This window comes from Brugia malayi (genome assembly GCF_000002995.4).
Source record: "Brugia malayi strain FR3 genome assembly, contig: Bm_v4_Chr1_scaffold_001, whole genome shotgun sequence".
NCBI lineage: Eukaryota > Metazoa > Nematoda > Chromadorea > Rhabditida > Onchocercidae > Brugia > Brugia malayi.
Genome location: NW_025062475.1, coordinates 13,799,811 through 13,818,702, shown reverse-complemented (window position 1 = coordinate 13,818,702; position 18,892 = coordinate 13,799,811). Strand labels below are relative to the sequence as shown.

General features: G+C 29.8%; 3 protein-coding genes across 4 annotated transcripts; all 3 read left to right on the top strand.

The window, feature by feature from the left end:
* Positions 1-823: 823 nt before the first annotated feature.
* Positions 824-5,267, top strand: Bm4040 (the record flags this gene model as incomplete). 2 transcript variants are annotated; one of them, XM_043077799.1, is made up of 9 exons in its annotated part: positions 824-898; positions 1,271-1,365; positions 1,460-1,544; positions 1,750-1,854; positions 2,056-2,143; positions 3,230-3,382; positions 4,063-4,161; positions 4,745-4,866; positions 5,112-5,267. In XM_043077799.1, the coding sequence occupies 9 exons, from the start codon at positions 824-826 to the stop codon at positions 5,265-5,267; spliced, it is 978 nt and encodes a 325-aa protein (XP_042933733.1). The 2 variants fall into 2 exon arrangements, with proteins under 2 accessions (XP_042933733.1, XP_042933734.1); XM_043077800.1 differs by lacking the exon at positions 3,230-3,382.
* Positions 5,268-9,139: 3,872 nt separating this feature from the next.
* Positions 9,140-11,455, top strand: Bma-npp-18 (Phosphoglucomutase/phosphomannomutase, alpha/beta/alpha domain I family protein; the record flags this gene model as incomplete). The annotated part of the gene is made up of 7 exons (XM_043077798.1): positions 9,140-9,322; positions 9,565-9,670; positions 9,776-9,927; positions 10,165-10,388; positions 10,537-10,786; positions 11,115-11,193; positions 11,325-11,455. 7 exons carry the CDS (start codon positions 9,140-9,142, stop codon positions 11,453-11,455), a joined length of 1,125 nt encoding a protein of 374 aa, XP_042933732.1.
* Positions 11,456-12,785: 1,330 nt separating this feature from the next.
* Positions 12,786-18,866, top strand: Bm6539 (Phosphoglucomutase/phosphomannomutase, C-terminal domain containing protein; the record flags this gene model as incomplete). The annotated part of the gene is made up of 14 exons (XM_043077797.1): positions 12,786-12,833; positions 13,216-13,315; positions 13,741-13,894; positions 14,195-14,279; positions 14,469-14,576; positions 14,928-15,094; positions 15,968-16,091; positions 16,171-16,340; positions 16,725-16,888; positions 17,220-17,425; positions 17,677-17,784; positions 17,877-17,963; positions 18,495-18,634; positions 18,767-18,866. 14 exons carry the CDS (start codon positions 12,786-12,788, stop codon positions 18,864-18,866), a joined length of 1,761 nt encoding a protein of 586 aa, XP_042933731.1.
* Between the last annotated feature and the right edge of the window lie 26 nt (positions 18,867-18,892).

Here is an 18,892-nt window from a genome sequence, read left to right as displayed (position 1 = left end):
AGAATAATCAGCAATTAAGAAATTCACAATATTTCATAGCTCATTTTAACGGGCCACTCATTTAAACATTCAAAAAAATTTGCCGCGGTTTAAGTGCCATCATTTTGTGAAATGTTTCGTGGTGAGTGGGTGATATGCCGGGTGTTAAAAGGACAAATCGAGTTTTCCATTTTAGTTGTTGTTTCATTTTCTTTTTATTTCTTTTGCTTTTTTGTTTTTTCTCACATTTATTCAGATATAACAGTCACTGTATGTTTTTTTTTTTTTTTTTTTTTTTTTTTAAATTAATCGTTTCTTTATATTTTGATCAATTTTTGATCAAAATATAAAGAAACGATTGACTCTTTTTCTTCTTTGTAGATTACATTTTGTTACAATATTTTTTTCTCTTTGTATTTCGTTTTTTGGTTAGTGCTTGTACGTTATTTTGTTGCGGTTTTTTAGGTTGATTACCACTTATTGGGTCTTTTTAATTTGACTTCTTTTGTACGCAATGCTTCAGCTAAACTAGATCTATTTTAAAATTTATTAAGCTTTGTTAGCTCATTGTTGGGTACTTTATTTATTTCTTTATTTTTTTTTTCCTTTTTCGTTTTGTTTTTCATTCTCTGTACTTATGTAACCATAATTTCTTTTCTTCCGTTTTGTTTTTAAAGAAACTTATTATTGTCCATTCAACAAATAGTTTCGAGAAAGTTGATTTAGCCTGGGAATAGGTGATGAAAAAATTGATTATGACTTAAAAGTAAGAGAACTCGGCTTTTCTTATTTCTTTTCAGTTTCGGAGCCTGGTGATATATCATCCCGTATTGTCTTTGTAAGGATGAGTAAGAAGTGCGCCCGAGAGGAGTGCGGCAAAACTGTTTATCCACTTGAAGAACTGAAATGTCTCGATAAGGTAAACTTCCCTAAATCATTTTATTTCCATTTTCCTTCAATTTTTTGAACTTTATTTTGCTCTGTACAGACGTTACTGCTAGACAATAATTATTGTCGGTGTTTTTGGTGTAAATTAAATTTAGGTGCTTTTCCAATCATTCAATTAATTATTGTTGGCGTGATCTGTGATAGATTTTTGGAGTTCAAGTTCTAAGTTTTCCTTTTTTTTTTTTCAGAGTAATGATATGAAACTTAAGATGGTGGCTAGGTAGGAGAAAGGTGGTAAATTACGTTAAGTGATGCCACTAATCTTTCTATTTCGACTCCTTTATTATCTTAGAAGTTGTGATTGGTATTGTTGATAATGCTTCCACTAAATAATTTGTTTTAGGTTTGGCATAAAGGATGCTTCAGGTGTACAGTATGTGGCATGGTTTTGAATATGAAAAATTATAAAGGATATGATAAAATGCCTTACTGCGAACCGTAATTCTCATTAATTTCATTTTTTTTTTTCCAATTTTGGCTTCTTATGTTTCATAATATTTTTTTTTTCTTCTGAAAATTGTCACTTTTCTAGTCATTATCCAAAAACAGTAGCATCAGTGGTTGTCGATACACCGGAAATGAGGCGTCTGGCAGAAAATACTAGACTGCAGAGTCAGGCATGTCTTAATTTATGTTTTTGCTAATATAATTTATTTTCTTCTTTTAATCTGATAGCTGTTTGGATAAATGATTATAGCAATTATGCTGTTTGGATTACCGATCCGGAATTCTTCTATTTTTCAAGAATATTTGTCTAATCTACTGTTTTAGCATACTTAAACGTCCTTTCCTATTTTGATCTCTTAAAACAGTGGGTTTTAGGTCAAATATCACGAAGAATTCGAGAAGTCGAAGGGACATAGAATCCAAGTGGCTGACGATCCCGAATTGACTCGGCATCTTCAGAATACTAAAATTCAGTCTCAGGTACTACGACTGTATATTTGAATGATTTGAAAGGAAAGATGGAAAGTACTTAGTATTATTTTCGTTTTGAAACTGCAAACTGTCCTCTTTTCAAATCGTCCTTGATGATCATAAAAGAAATTATATTGCAGCTAATTTTTTATAGATTGAGCTTTTATTTTCTTTAGTGATGAAGCTTTAGTTTTTATTTAAATTTTTTAGGTAGCTTATCATGGTGAGCAGAACAAAAAGAAGTTACAGGATGAGATTCGGCCTCAGCCAGAACAACAGAACATTTCCAATGGCGAAGGTTTTTTCCTTTTCCTAATACTTTTTGCTGAAAACGAGATTTAGTGCCTTCCTTGGCTGTCTGAGTTTTTTGGAGCGAAATTTGATTAATTAAAAGTAAGCACATATTTAGTTCAAATTTAATATCACTATCTGAGTTAAAATTTAGTACAGATATCCAAGTAAAAATCTGATGTGACCTTGATATAATTTCATTATCGAATTTTATAAACTAGTAGAAGCGCTGTTTTCCCTTTTACTGTCAAACTTGATAATTTTGAAATGAGTAATTCTGGTACGTGAAGAAATAATAATGCTTTTTAAAATTGCTCCAATTTCTTCTTTTTCTAAGTATAACAGCTTATGGGAATTTATTTATATTTATAGCAAAATTAAGCTTAAAACTTTTAGAAGGAATGTTTTGAAAAATCTTCAAGAAAATAACTTCATATAATAAATTTACTAAAATTGCAAGCTCATTCTTCTGATAGTTAGTTCAACATATTCGTCAACATATTCGAATATACTTCCGATTTCTTAATCGTTGTGAAATACTCTTGAGACTGTGATGTTAGGAATAAATGGTAAATGATGTTGATTTTGCTAAGGAAACAAGTGAATAATGTTGGCTTTCCTAAGGATCATTACTAATTCAGTTTTTCGGCTGAAGAGTCATAGTTTTATATGATAACCTCTGAGAAAAGAAAATTACTATTCTAAGTATGACTATATCAACCTTATCAGTGAGTCAACCTGTAAGACCTAGACGAAAGGAGATAGAGAATTGGAAGAGAACAGGTAGCAGGTTAAAAAAAAATGAAGCTCACGAAGTTTTAACTACATTATTGATTGTTTTTTCAACTGAGCTACATTTCCGATCGACGAACATTTCGAATCAGTGATCTTTTTTAGCAAAGATAATAAGCATAGATATTGCAGCTAGTGCTGCGGTAGAATAAGATCTATCCCAGAAGTTCTGGAAGGCTGACACTTCTATGTCATATTGTTTATTTGCTTGGAATTTGCTTATTTGTTTCTTATTTCCTTTTTCCACTCAATTCTTAATTCCTATTCACAAATCCAATTAATCATTTGCATGCGCTTTCAGTATCTTTGAGTGCTAATAGTGTGCCTGAATCACCTTCAACGTATGCCCCGCCCTTATCTGCTGCTGCTCATCATCAACCAACAACGCCATATTCCAGTAAACTTGCACGACAGTCTGGAACTCTAATTTATTCATCCGAACAGGGTGGCAAAGGTATCTATATATCAGTATCAGTGTATAGATATATGCGTATGTTTTCCAGAAATTCATTCGAAAGCTCTATGAATTTATAGAAATATCGGTTTGGATGCGTTTCTGTTTCTAAGATACTTTTGTGTTACTCAGCTTTTTTACCATGTTCTGTCGTTTGGCTTTTTAATGAATGTCAAAGAATGTGAAAATTTTTGCAAAATTTCTCCCGATTATATCTTAAATTTCGAAATGCAAAGGTACTTGATGCCAGCTTCATTTGAAATTTATGAAGCCTATTTGTTAGTAATACTGTTCGTATGTGAATGCTCAGTTTTTTTCTCGTGAAAATTGGTTAACAACAACAAGTACTAATACTTCGTTCTGTTTCGATTTTAAAAGAAATTTCAAGTTATTATTGAATGATTTTCAAAGAGTTTTTTGATTTTATATTAGCGAACCCCTTGTACAGATTCAAGTGGCCTTAAACACAAGTTGAAGTGTGGGATTAGATTTTTCAAGAAAAGATTTCCAGGAATAATTTTATTTTTGTTCACAAAAATTGCAACTTGAAATTTTTTTTAATACGAAAAAAAGCTTTGTTATGAAGGAGGAAAATGTGCAGACATGGAATGAATACTAAGGGAAAAGCGAGTTAACTTGATCGTCTGTTCTTCAATTCTAAGCTTATTCAATTGTTACAGTGCCTATCCAACAGCGTCAGGTTGGTAGCATAGCTGACTATGACCCCTTAAATGGGAACTGGGGCACGGTAGGATCGAGTCGAGCAGCTGAAAAAATTGGTACGATTATTTCTATTTTTAATAAATAGTTTTTTTCCACTTTATTTGTTTATTTCCTTATTCTTATTTTCTATGCTATTAATAGTTGTTATCAGTCGTGCATTGTTGGTCGCGTATTCACAGTGGTAAGAAATCAAATGTAATCTGAAAGTATTGCGCTACATCTGCTTCATTCCATCATTTAGTGAAAACAGCTGTATTGCATTTTGCATGTGTAAAAGTTTAAATCATTTGAGAATGCATTTTCTAAATCTTTAAAAAGAAGAAATTATGGATGTATAAGTACTGTTCAGATTTTGCAGCTGTGTTATTCTCAGTCCAGAATTTGGTTAATTCGCTTAAACCAGCTGAATAAAGCAAATTTTTTGATAGATATCTCAGAAAAGGTATAAAAGTGATAAAACAGGAATAAACGATTTAAACTTTGTACAAAACAAGTGAATAGCTTTGAAAAGGTCCTAAGTTAATTTTGATATTCTGCATAATGGATTTTTCGAATCGCAAGTGTCTTCGGTTTGATTTCAATTGCTGCTTATTATGTACTTTAGCTTTTTTGTTCGTCTCATAAATAGTTCGATTTCAGGTCAACTCACGGCTTCACATATTGGAGCAGGATTGAATACAAAAGGAAACCAACCAGGTATAAAAGGAACAGGCTTTACAGTGAAAGCTCTCTATGATTACACTGCTGCAGATAAGGATGAGGTTGGTAGTATTAGTATCTTGGTAGTATTAGTATCTGTAATAGTTAGTTTGCCAAAATAATATGCGAAAATATTAACTGGAGTAAGCAAGTTGTGATTTGATGCGGTACATTCTATCTGGAAAGATTCTAGAATATATAATCATAGAATAACTGCGTTTCTTTTGTTTTGCATTAAAATTTTTACTTTAGGTTAGAATAGGTTTATTTGTCAGTTGGCATTCGGAAATGACTTCTTTGATTTCAGGTGACATTCGTTGAGGACGATATTATTGTAAATTGTCAAAAAGTTGATGAAGGCTGGCTAACGGGCACTGTGCAGAGAACGTTGCAATGGGGAATGTTACCCTCGAATTATGTGGAGAGAATTAAACAGCCAACAGGGCTTCACTATCTCAGCTGAGCATTTTCAGTACTAGGTTTATTTTGCATGGTTTGCATCTTTTTATTTTTCTTGCTTTAACATAGCTATGCTATCATTAGAGTTATATGTTTTTGATGTTAGCTTTCAATGAGAGTGAGAAAGAGACGAGATTTTTTGACTGAATTACTTGTCTTTTATGGTGGTAAACAATTCCCACCTTTCTCATACTTGTTTTAAAGCAAGTTAGAAAGTGAAGTATAACTTATGAATATAGCTAGCATTGTCATCCTTTTTCAGAAAGTCAAGATCGTATGCCTTGGAAAATTGCAGTTTATCTAAGAATTAATGTTATAAATTTTATTTACTCTGATTTACTGGCTTCTTTCCAGTATTGCTTTTATTCTCTTTTTGTTGCTGTGCGACTGTTTCCTTCTTCCAGATTTTAATAACATTTTATTCATTCTATTATCCTTAGTGCTTTTTGTTAGGGTAGCCGATATTCATTTTGTAAGCAGCATATCGGAGTTGTGCATGAATTTTTCAAGTTTTGAATTATATGATTTCCACAAACTTAATTGTGGCAAAAAATTGTTTATTCTATTAACTATTGCAGTTTTTCAGGAAAAAAGTGATTGAATTTGGAAGTAAAACTCGAACGGAAATCCTTGTATGAGGATCGAGCAAATTATACCGCAGATAGTTTTAATATATTTTTTTAAACTAAGTTTTGTGTTGAAAATGAGCTACTTCCATTTCTTTATTCATATTAGCGCAACGCTTTAAATTGCTTCAGTGATTTATATATGTGATAATTATTTATAATAATAATTATTTGGAGCGGTTCGGGATATCAATGCCATAAGAGGAGAGAACTTCTATTAATATTTAATTTTCCTAGATTTTTTTCCTGTATTTTGTTTTTGTTTCTATTTTTCTTTCTTTTCATTCGGTATATTATCTACGGTCATTCATTTTTATAAATTAATTTTCCTACTTCGTTGCAATGATTGATTATGTATTCAATTCGAAAAAACTTTAAAACGATTGGAATCAAAACGTAGGCTTAAATAGGAGACAAAGGGTAGATTCCTACAAAAGTGCATGCATAGTGGGCAGTGTCTGATTATGAAATTTTTTTTTTTTGAAAAAAGTAAGATTCTGTTCATATTCCTTTTTTCTCAGAAATAATTTTTGAGGATGAAAAACGGCCCTTATGCAATAATTTTTTTTTTTTTCAAATATGGAATAATATAAAGAAAAAGTAGTGCTTAATGTAACTCATCGTAGCAAATTATATAGAGCGAAAGATTAATAGTAAAGTTAATAATTAGATTTTATATGAATTCATGTCTTTGGCAGGGCAAAATTATTAATTACAAACTTTTGAGAAGATCTTAAAATTCCGGATGTCTAGATATTGCTCTGAATTAATTAGTATATTCATTAAGTCAAGGTTTTGTTAAGGGTTTTGTCTGTTGCACAATTTACGTACTGCTTTGAAAACGATTTTTTTCTCGTTCCAACTTTAATATGATCCGCGTTTTGTGCCTTTTTCGTGCTTGGAAGTAGAAATTCTTTTGTGTTCCTTACTGTTTGCTTTTTTTTGTGGAATTATTTTTCCAATCCGACTGAATTAACGCTATTCACAAATCTGACGTTTTATTTTATTGATTGATACATCATAATTTCCTTTTCGTGGGTTTTTTTGTTGGTTGTCCATTGTCCATTGGCTATCTTGCTCTAAACCCGACTGATTATATTGTTGGTGTATCAACGAAAAATGCTAGTAATGTAGAACTGACTAATTCGGAAATAGGGAATCTAGTTGATTCTGTCCTGGAAAAATAAGCTGAATATATTAGATATTTTTTGCGGAAAAACGATTTACTGTGATGAAAAGGTAAATCGAAATTTTACCATCGTGTGATTTTTCCGCATTTTTATTGTTATAACTGATCTTGTCAGTTTAATTCTTTTCTCATTGTTAATGTTCATGTGCGCTGCTATCAGTGATATTAAGTATCACGTTTATGTTATCCTCTTTATTTTATTTTTTTTTTTTTGCGTCATATATACATCTCAAGATAAAAAATACTTATGCTTTGTCGTTATCATGTTCTTACCGATATGATGCAACGTAAACATTTTCGGATCTTTTAAACTTGTATGTTTTTTTGACCGAGAGTGAAGCAATCATTATTAACTGGAGTGTTTTTCATCAAAAAATAAACAATGATTAAAAAGTTTTGCAGTTGATCGGTATGACCATAACGACATTTTACATTTCAATTATGAATTACATGCATTCGTCTACAGTTTAGGAATTAATGTACCTCAGCTAGCGGTTATATCATTTTCGAGATAGAAAAAGTGATAAATTTTACAAAGAATTTATTAATATTTTTTGTAAGAAAAGATGACAAAATGAGAAGATTTGCATTCTAATTGTTACCAATAACTTGACAACAAACAAAGTTTAAACCTTCAGTACTTTGTGAACCATGTATAGTTGGTCTTATGCATTCACAGTTTACATTACGTCGCAATTTCTCCTAAAAAATGTGTACACCACATTTACATATTCCATATACTTTTAACATTTGATCTTAGTAGTTAAGCTTTAATAAAACCATTTAAAAAGTGAGAATTTCCAAAAAAAAATTACAGCAAGAAAAGTTTTATAGTTTAAAATTTTGTCATTTCAAAATAAAAAAGAAAAAAAGTGTTGTTAACATTTCAAATATATGAAGCAAAAAAGAAAAAAAATGACAATATTCTACCGAATCACAGCAACAAGATTTCAAGAATTGTCGAAAACTGAAAATTGGACATGGACAACATTTTGCGATCATCGAACAATCCAAGTATGAAGAATGCATTTCTTCAAATGTGCATACTTTATGTGATTGAATGAATCGATGTGGCTGAAATAAAAATTATTGTTTACAAACAAATGTGCGAAAAAAAAAAAATCAGCAATTTAAATTCATTGCTTATCTTAAAAGCTTTACATTGTCTAACATTCTATCATAACATTTCTAAAAAGAAAAAATATTTTGAAAATTACACAAAATAATGAACTAACCTGAAATCGAATACAAATGAAAAAAATTATAAAAACAAGGATGAAATAAGCAACAGATATACATAAAACAATAGTAACGAGAGCAATTTCTTTATCAACAACATCCATCAATAATAAATGTAAATTTAATGAAATGAATTCGAGTATTTCCATGGTAACGGAAATTTTATTCGCCGAAATTATTTCCTTTGTTTAATCAGAAAAAAAAAGGAAAAAGTTAGGAAATACAATTTTAGTAGCATATTTTAAGAAATAAGAATGGAAAGAGAAAAATACAAACAGAAGTGATATCTAATTTAAAATTTTTTTTATTTTTATTCATAGTTTTCATTAATTAATTTCAATTACTACAAGAAATTTTCTTTACTCATTTAATTCACTTTTTTATTTCTTAATTAATTCTATGCCTAAATGATATTATTAATTATTCATTTAATTGAATTAACATTTAATTTCAATAAAAAACACTTTCTAAGATTTATTTACACCTTATCATTTGAGATATCTCAGCCTGAACCGTAAAGTATTAATCGGCGCAAAAAAAGAAAGTTCTAATGAAAAATATCTTTAATTTCCTAATTATTACTGATTCTACTTTTTTTTATGTTAATTTAAACATGAAGCGTATTAATATTTAATGTTATTTAGCATTAGTATACATCTCGAAATTGCGTACTAATTTATAATAAATATAGTTTATTAAATATATTCATTTTCTTTCATTATTATTATTATTATTTTCTTTCAAAAGTATTTGCAAAAGTTATGCTTTTGTAAAATATTGCAATGAAATTTCTTTTATAATTATATTTGAGATTGCAAATAAATGACTTCATTATCGGAACAATTTTCAACATCAATAATATTTAACGACCAACAGCGTGATCTCATTCATCATGTTGCATTCGATTTTCATGGACGACGAATTGCTACATCATCTAGCGATATGATGGTTTGTGTATGGAATTTATCACCAAATGGTAGTTGGATTAAATCTGCTTCATGGAAGGTAATTATGTTTGGTTTAATTTTAATTTCGCTCAATTGAATGGTCATTACATTTGATGATTTTGGTTAGTAATTAATAAGAGTAACAGAAGGGTATTGAATATTGCACTTCACTAATTTCGACAATTTTTAGTGCTATGTAATATTGGTGAAATAAACTGGCTTTATACCTAAATTAATTGCTGCACTTTTTACTTAATAGATTATAGCTATTATAAATCAAAAGTATTTTTGATATTATAGAGTCATGGTGGACCTGTTTGGAAAGTTATTTGGGCACATCCTGAATTTGGACAAATTTTGGCTACATGTTCATTTGATCGAAGTGTAACAATATGGGAGGAAACAGGTTCGCTATATTTTACTACTTCAATAACTCAAAAATACATATATATGTTTTGAATTCAGGTTTAATTATTTGTTTAAAATTTGGGAATAAAACAGTGTGTTGTAGTACGTCAACCGGTTAAGACAATAACGAAAAATGGCGTTCACAGTGGCCAAAAACAACAACAAGCACGTTGGAAACGTTGTTGTCAACTTGTTGATAGTCGTCATAACGTTACTGATATTAAGTTTGCTCCAAGACATCTTGGATTAATGCTTGTAAGTGATAGTCTGAATATTTAATACCTTTATCTTATTCATAAATGCTTTTTCAACCTTTGAGAATTCAATAAAAAAATTTGTGGTGAGGACTAGATTTTTCGTAGATTTCACTGAAGTACGGAAATAAAAGCTGGATGTGACATACGTTAATATATAGTTGTTAAGCTTTATTAAACATGAATATATAGTTATTTTTCATCATAATGTACAGTGATTTATAGAATTTATTTGTAGGCAACTGTATCTTCTCAGGGAATATTACGAGTATACGAAGCTCCAGACATTATGAACTTATCGATGTGGAGTCTGAACCAGGATATAGTGGTTTTTCGATATCGGTGCAGTTGTCTGTCATGGAGTACACATCGTCTTACAAAACCGCTTATTGCTATTGGATCGGATGATGCACATACAACTGGAAAACGAGTGGTCGTTTATGAATATTACGACAATCTTCGGTCTTTTCTATTAATAATTAGAACCATTATATTACTCTTACTACATCTTGACATTAACTGTTTTAATGTTTTGGTTCGGAATTGATTAAACTCTTTTCCTAAACAAAATACTAATTGTTAAGACGGTACTGACAGAATGCATTTTTAGAAAGTGGCAACTATTGAATACTCCATCCTTAAAAGTAACTGAGCCAGTAACTGATATTGCTTTTGCACCACCTGCTGGACGATCATATCATTTGCTTGCTGTTGGTTCTAAAGATATTTGCATCTTCAAATTGAGTGAAACCGGGAAAACCACTGGTTTTAATGTTGATTTGGTTGAACGAGGTGGACCAACTGAGTATGAGATAACACAGTTGGAAGCACTTGAAAATCCTTCTCATTCACCTGTTCAGGTTCTTTATACTTTTAATTTCTTATTTTTCACAAGTTCCTCACAGTTATTTGAATGTGTTGTGGAAAAATTAATTTCTTTTAATCAGTTAATTATTACTTGACGAAGTTGACCTCATGATCTTTCTCTACTTATATCATTAATCTGGGATCGTTTACTGAGTACAACATTTTAATTTTAACTGTTTTAATTTTTTTTTTTTAAATTAAAATTACCGCAACTAAAATATGGTCACAAATCTTGATCAGCTTACCATGTTAGCCACCAAAAATTCTCTATGATCACAGTGTAGATACTATTCTGATAATTAAAATCAGAAACTTTGATAGATTTGGCGGTTGTCATGGAACATAACTGGAACAATCCTAACAACTGGAAGCTCAGACGGATATATACGGTTATGGAAAGGTGAGTAAATTATTTTTTCATTTATGTTTTCTATCGCAATTTCTTTACATGCCACAATTAAGCTAAGGTAATTTAAGAAAAAAAGTCAATTTTACTTATTTAGTAAGTTGAAACTGTTTTTTTTTTTTTAGAAAATTTATTGAAAAAATGGACTCTTGTCGCAACGGTAAAGTCAACAGAAGACTGTAAACCATCTGATGATGATCCGAGAGCTACAACATCAATAAGTTCCCTTACCAGAGAAAATCATGTATATTATTGATTTTGTTGCTACTGATTATATTAATTACATTGAATATGTTTGCCTTTATGACCTTTCGATTTGTTTAAAATAAATTACAAATTATTTTGTGATGAATTATTCGTTTCATTTTTTTTTTAAATGGAACCATGTGCACTTCTGAATCTAAAGTTCATGAAAATGAAAGGAAAAAGGAAGTGAAGGAGAGAGAGAGAGCGTGAGTAATGTTACCAGAAAAAAAACCAATTATTTTTTTTTTTTCTAACATTTCAAGAATCAAACATTTTTTTCTTTGCTTTTTTAAACTTGTTTTTTATACTTAGTGAGTGTATGAGACTGTCAGTTAAAAATATATAAAAACACTTTTCATACATTTATGATCATTTTTTAATTTTTATTATCCCTGAGGATATCTTATGGTTCCTATTAAGAAATCATAAATTTTTTCTTTTTTTGTAAAGCATATTCGATAAAATGTTTTTACATAACATAGTATATTATGATTGACAATACTTGTCACGTTTGATTACAAACAATGGCTTTTTCATTTGAAATAGTTACATAGGATGATTGACATGTGTTTGTCTAATTTATTTTTGAAATAAAATTGTATTGTCTTATAACATGTAATGAATTCATATAGATGGCAAATTTTTTTTTTTTTTTTGCATTCCTGGTGAATTTGAATAATTTCTTTTAATTTTTTTACCCTCCTATCATGTTGTATCCGTTTGCAATTGGTCGAAATGATTTATATGCATGATTATATGAATCATTTCTTGCCGATAGTATTATTACACACCCATTTTTAAATTTCTCTCCTATGTCTTTTAATTTCCCTTTTTCAGCATTTCATTCGTTTACACATACAGCTATCATTCTCACTAATTAGTTTCGTAACAGAATATTTCTCACATATTCTTTTCGATGTCTTTTTTTTTATTTTGCATAACATTTGAAGATATTTGATTAAAGGAACAAGAAATGATAAAGTGAGTATGCAACTTTGATCTGATAAGATTAGATATTTTCGAATTTCTGTTTTAAGATTGCATTCAAAATATGTAAGAGCAAAATTTGAAGAAGCTCTCAGGCTTGATAATTTAGATTTTGAGAAGTCTGTTAGTGATATGTATGTAATAATTTTAAGTGTTGAATGAATAAAAACCTTTAGATAATAAATAATTATATTCCATATATCTACATGGATATTTTTTGACCGATTTTTTGCTAATGATTGGCTACTACTACTGCTATTAGAATATTTTGATTAATTTGAGAAATTTTTAAATATTATTTTCCAGAACGGGAATTGTTCAATTTAGGTACTAGTGATAATCTATCAATAAGAATGGAAGATTATGAAACGCTTACTACAAATTGGTTGAAATGGGATAATGTATGCTTTTAATTTATGTTTTGTTTTTTTTTGTCTGTGGTATCTTATTTTTATATTTGTTTGCTATGAGATATAGCTACTCTTTGTCCCTTTTACTGATATTCTAGATAAGATTGAAATGAATTCCTTCTTGATATGAGTTAAAATTTGTTGCTGAAGTTTATATAGTTTCATTTTCATTATTTTTAATTACAAATGTGAGGACTAAAAAATGATTTGCTGTTTATTCATTTGTACTACCACAACAAAGATTCAGATTTGAGGAATTTTTTGAAGGGACAAGAATATAATTTAGGTGAATAGTTGGAAGAATTATGACATGTTAAGGTAAAAGTGTCGGTAATTAAAGCTTAAGGTTATTTCAACAAATTTAGTTTTACAGAATGAACAAAGTCGTGCAGAAATTGACGAATTATGGAAGAAGAAAGATACTGAAGAGTTGAAATCAAGAATGTGTGGCAGGTTGTCCTTTGGTACAGCTGGTACGTTTTTCTTTCTTAATGTGTACTCCAAAATACCGGAAAATTTTCTCTCATTACCGAAAGTTATGATTGGATCATTCAACAGCATCAATGCTAATCATCATTTTAAAAAAGACAAAGTTCGCTTTAATTAATCTTTTTATTTAAATTAGTCCTTTTATTTTCGATCATTTTATGAGTCAATTTTCAAACCTTTCCTAACTACTTAAGTTTAGGAATCGAAGAAGTATTAATAAGACGAAAATGAAATAAAGAAATGGGACTGTTATTATATTAAGTCATTAATAGCATGACTAATTTTGTGAACCATCCTTTTCTGCATCATACCATAATGCTTACTTTCATGCTACGAAATTGGGTTAAAATATAAGATTAAATTTCAAATTGTTCATTTAGGCATTAGTTTGTTAGCAAGACTTTTCCAGGTGTGCGAACAAAAATGGAAGCTGGTTTCTGTCGACTGAATGATTTGACAATACTAATGCTTACCGATGGTTTTGCTAAACACTTGAAAGATGTGTATAAACGTCAAAGTAATGGTGTTGCCATTGGTTATGATGGTCGTTATAATAGCGAACGGTTCTTAGTTACCTTTTCATCCCATGCTTTAAAACGATTATATTATTTTGCTGTATAAAGAAGAGGCTAGAAAGATTATACATCTCTTTATATATTCTACAGAAAAGAATTTGTAATTTTGAAAAGTTCTAAAACTTTACAAATCCTTTCAGAAAATCCCATAATTTCCTAATAATTTGGATCATCTCATCTTTGTTAATTAAAGCATGCGATGTTTTCTTTATCTTCTTATAAATCCTAAATAACAGTTTACTGATATGGTTTAATAGGGATTTTCAGCAAATAATTTATAATTTTTAGTTGGGCTAAATTGGCTGCGAATGTATTTACCAATAATGGAATTAAAGTATATCTATTTTCGAAATGCTGTCCAACACCTCTTGTGGTAAGAAAATTGCTTTATTTGAGTAGTGAACTCTCAGGATTCTATAGTTCCGTTATTGTAATGACAAAAATTCCGTAAAAAATTTAACTGCTTCAAAGTTTGACCACTTAAAAACTTTCTTGACATTAGCTAGAAATGGTTTTAGCAAAAACAGCAGTACAAATAATTTTGAACTGATGAGATTTACAGTCTTATGCAACAATGCGATTCAAATGTGATGCTGGTTTAATGATAACAGCTTCTCATAATCCAAAACAAGACAATGGTTATAAAGCTTATTGGACAAATGGAGCTCAGGTAAATTTGATTTCTGTGAAAAGGAATAAAGAACTGTTTACTGAAATATGAATATTTTTGAGTATGAAGAAAAAAACTTCTTAATATAAAAATCAGAATTTCACATTAGAGTTGTTTAGTTTATAGTATTAATTCTTATATTTTTATTTGTAATGTGTGTTTCAGTGCATGATTTTGAACGTTTTAGAAATAAATGATTCTAGGGCAGCAGCAAGTTTTTATGCCTTTAATGACTGATAAGTAATTCAGTTAAAAAGATATTTTTAAAAAAAGTTGAACTTGAACTCACTAGATCGGAACACATCATTTGAAAATAGCGTTTCCCATTTATGAGAAATACATGTTTGATAGATATTGGCACCTCATGATTCGGAAATATGCCGACTTGCTTATGAAAATATGGAACCAAAGCCGGAGTATTGGGATGTATCAAAACTTTCAACACATCCACTTTTACATTCAGCTGATCCCATAATGGAGAAATATTTCACCGAAGAATTATCCCTGTGTCGTTATAAGTTAGTTATTTATTAAACGGAATGCTAAACTGTTCTGAGTAAAATAAATTATAAAAGATTAAAATGAAGGCAAAGTTCAGCTGAAATATTAAAAGAAATTACTGATTTTATGAGAAAATTTCACATTCCTAGATAGAAGAAATTAAAGATTGAATAAAGTATGTAATAGAGCAACTTTCAAGATGTTTGACTTAATATATCGATTTCAATATATCAATTACTGCTCATAAGGATTTTAAAAGTCTATCGACTCAGCCATTAGCTAAAAAGACATAATTCAGCAATCATTAATAGATTTAGTTCTGGTTTTAATCCCATTAATTTTCTAATTTCTCTTTAAAAAAAAAGTTGAGAGCGATGTGCCTTACCAGTTAGCTCTACTCAGCAAAGTATTGCTATAATACTCATAGTAATACTTTGCTGCATAATCACATTTAATATGTTCATTTGGATTTTACTTTGTAGCGAAATATGATATTATCATTAAAAAAAGAAAACTAATAGAGAAAAAAATAGTGTGATTTAGAACAAAAATATCTCATTAAACATAAGTTCTTGGTGAAAAGTCATAATTGGCATATCATTAATTGGTGAGAATATGACACCATAATAAGCCGTGATGAAACGCAATGAGACCGTAGAAATAAAATCTAAACCAAAATTAAAGACGAATATTGTACTGTTAATGATATTTTCTATAAAAGAAAACAAATTTCTTATATTTTAGATTGACATACAGATGGGAGATAAAGTTCTGAAATTAAAAATTATATATGTGGTGGTCATAAAATTATATTTTTAATGGTTTTTTTTTTTTTTATTGTTGAGAAGCAAACTGTGCATTTTAATTTATAACGTATGATTTTAAAATAGGTCTTTGAATGAAAAATGTCCGATAAAATTCACTTATACTGCATTCCATGGTGTTGGACTACCGTATATGACAAGAATGTTGAAAGATTTCGGATTTCCATCTGAAAATATAATTATCGTACAGGTATGGAATAATTGCATTCCTTAATTGTTTTCAATTAATACTTTGCCAATATTAACGGTAATAAAGAAATTCTTTTCAGGAGCATGCAGAACCAAATCCCGATTTTCCGACGGTACCATTTCCAAATCCAGAGGAGGGTCGGAAAGTGCTCACAATACCTATAGCAACAGCTGACAAGCATAATTCTAGCATAATTCTGGCCAATGATCCAGATGCTGATCGTTTCCAGTTAGCGGAAAAACAACCCAAGTAATAATTTCGATTTTAATTTACTCAGATTTTCGTAGGGAAGAAATATATCTAGCCAATTATGTTATAGTATGGATTTGTCTGTGGTGAGAGGTAAGGTAGCTCGACCCACAAATGATATAGACAGGAATCATATGATCCTTGAAGGCTTAAATCATTTATCCCTTATATCCACAAAGAAGAAAAAAAAATGCATATTTCAATCACATTTATCCTATGTGATTGAAATGTGGATGATTTGGATAAAAATTGCGACAAACCGATATCACTGCACACTGATAGTATAGCTATTTAGAGCTAGGCAATAGTCTTTCAATTATCAGTTAATTTATTAGTAGAACAGATTATAAATTAATTCTATTTTCTAATTCTATTAAATTTTAGAGGTGAATGGAAGATTTTTACGGGAAATGAAATGGGTGCTCTGATTTCATGGTGGATTTGGCATTGTTGGCGAGAACAAAATCCGGAAAAGGATCCCTCAAATTTGTACATCGTCAGTAGTGCTGTTTCATCCTCAATAAGTCGTACTATTGCAACAAAAGAAGGTAATTATAGAATTTACTATAGCAATCGACTTTTAGAAAGAAACATCTACACAATATGAGCTGATATCGAAATTTTTCAATTATTTAAGGAATTGTGTTCTTCAATTTGTGACAAAAATTCAGATCCGAATTTTTTTTTTTTTCAGGCTTATTATATATCCTAGAAAATACAAAACTCTGAGGTTGATTAACATGAGAATAACATATGATTCTCATGTCTTTGCAAGACAGCGATTGAATATGAAATATCAAGCAATTTGAACTTTCTTGATAAAATGATAGTTGATAACTTGATTGAAAAGTAGGAAACGAAGTTTCAAATTAATTCCAGGTTTCAAAATTGAGCTAGGTTTAACCGGATTCAAGTGGTTAGGAAATAAATCGGATGAGCTTCGCCGTCTTGGAAAAACAGTATTGTTCTCATGGGAAGAATCAATTGGTTTCATGCTGGGGCATGCCCTCGATAAAGATGGTATTACTGCAGCTGCAACATTCGCTGAATTGACATCTTATTTATATTCCGAGCAATTAACTCTTGCTCAACAACTTCTCAACATTTACAGCGAGTGAGTCTAAATATAAATATAATTTTTTCTAAAAAAAAAAAAATTGATCCAATTACAGCGAAAAAGTGACATCTTTCGAGAAAAAAAGCTAGGTTTTTATAGATATTAGCAAGGATCCTGTCAAAAAATCCCAAATTTTTTCAAAAGAAAGCATTTCGGGTAATAAAAGCAATAGTAAGATCGGAATATTTTTTCAATCTCCTTGATTACGGAAAGTAAAAGATCTATTATAATAGGTATGGTTTTCATCTAATTAGTAGCTCGTATTGGTTTGTACCAAATCAAACAACAATGAAGAACATTTTTGCAAAAATACGTAAAGGCAGTAAGGTATGATTTACATTTAAAATATTATTTTGAGGAAAATACATTTACAATTTTAGTTGTAAGGAAGAAATAAATATAGTGAAAAGAATTTTCAGTACCCACAAAAAATCGGAAAATTCGATGTTAAATATGTACGTGATCTGACGATTGGGTATGATAATGAGCAACCTGGAAATAAACCAGTAAGTTTTATTATTTCTTAAAACCATTACTGTGACTGATGATTCTTTTCTTACTCATTATAATAATTACAAATAAAAATTTAAAGTGAATAGGAGCAAATCACGATGAATGTACAACTCTGTGAAAATTTAGACGTTTTATATGTCGCATATTACATGATATAGAAAAATAGGCTTAAAGAGGATTAAAAATCAAAGAGTAATATTAAACATTAAATTTGAAAAAAAAAATTTTATACGTAGTTAAAGTATAATCATAGAAAAATCAATGGTCTAAATTTGCTATATTGCAATAATTACAGATGAAAATATTTTAATAGTTGATTTATTATTTCATTGCTGGATACTAACTAAAGATTGAAGTTTAATCTCAACTAGGACGAAAAATTACTCACCAAATCTTAACTGGCATTATATAGTTACAGGGGAAATTTCCATGGAAATAACTTTTTTCATCACTTAGTTTCTAACTAAATGATTTGGAATACAAAGTGACTTTATTCGGAATTTCCTTACTAAATCTGTTAATAGATTCTACCGCTCAGTACTTCATCCGAAATGATTACATTCACATTATCGGATGGTAGTTGGGCAACAATACGAGCAAGTGGAACTGAACCAAAAATCAAATATTATATTGAATTCAAATCACCACCAGGCAAAACCAAAAAGTATTTTCTTTAAATTCTTTTTATTTCAAATTGTGAGCCAACAAAGTTAAGCATAGGGGATGATCAGCCTAAAGATATAATAGAAGATATTGTGGCTCATTCGGTGAAGGCCGCTAAAAGGAATAATTTCAGAGACTTAGCTGATATACAGAAACAACTTGCCGAACTAGAGCAAGCGGTAATTGACAATTTATTGGAGCCAAAAATCAATGGTCTGATTGCAAGATGTTAAAATTATATGACCAATACTGTCTCTCT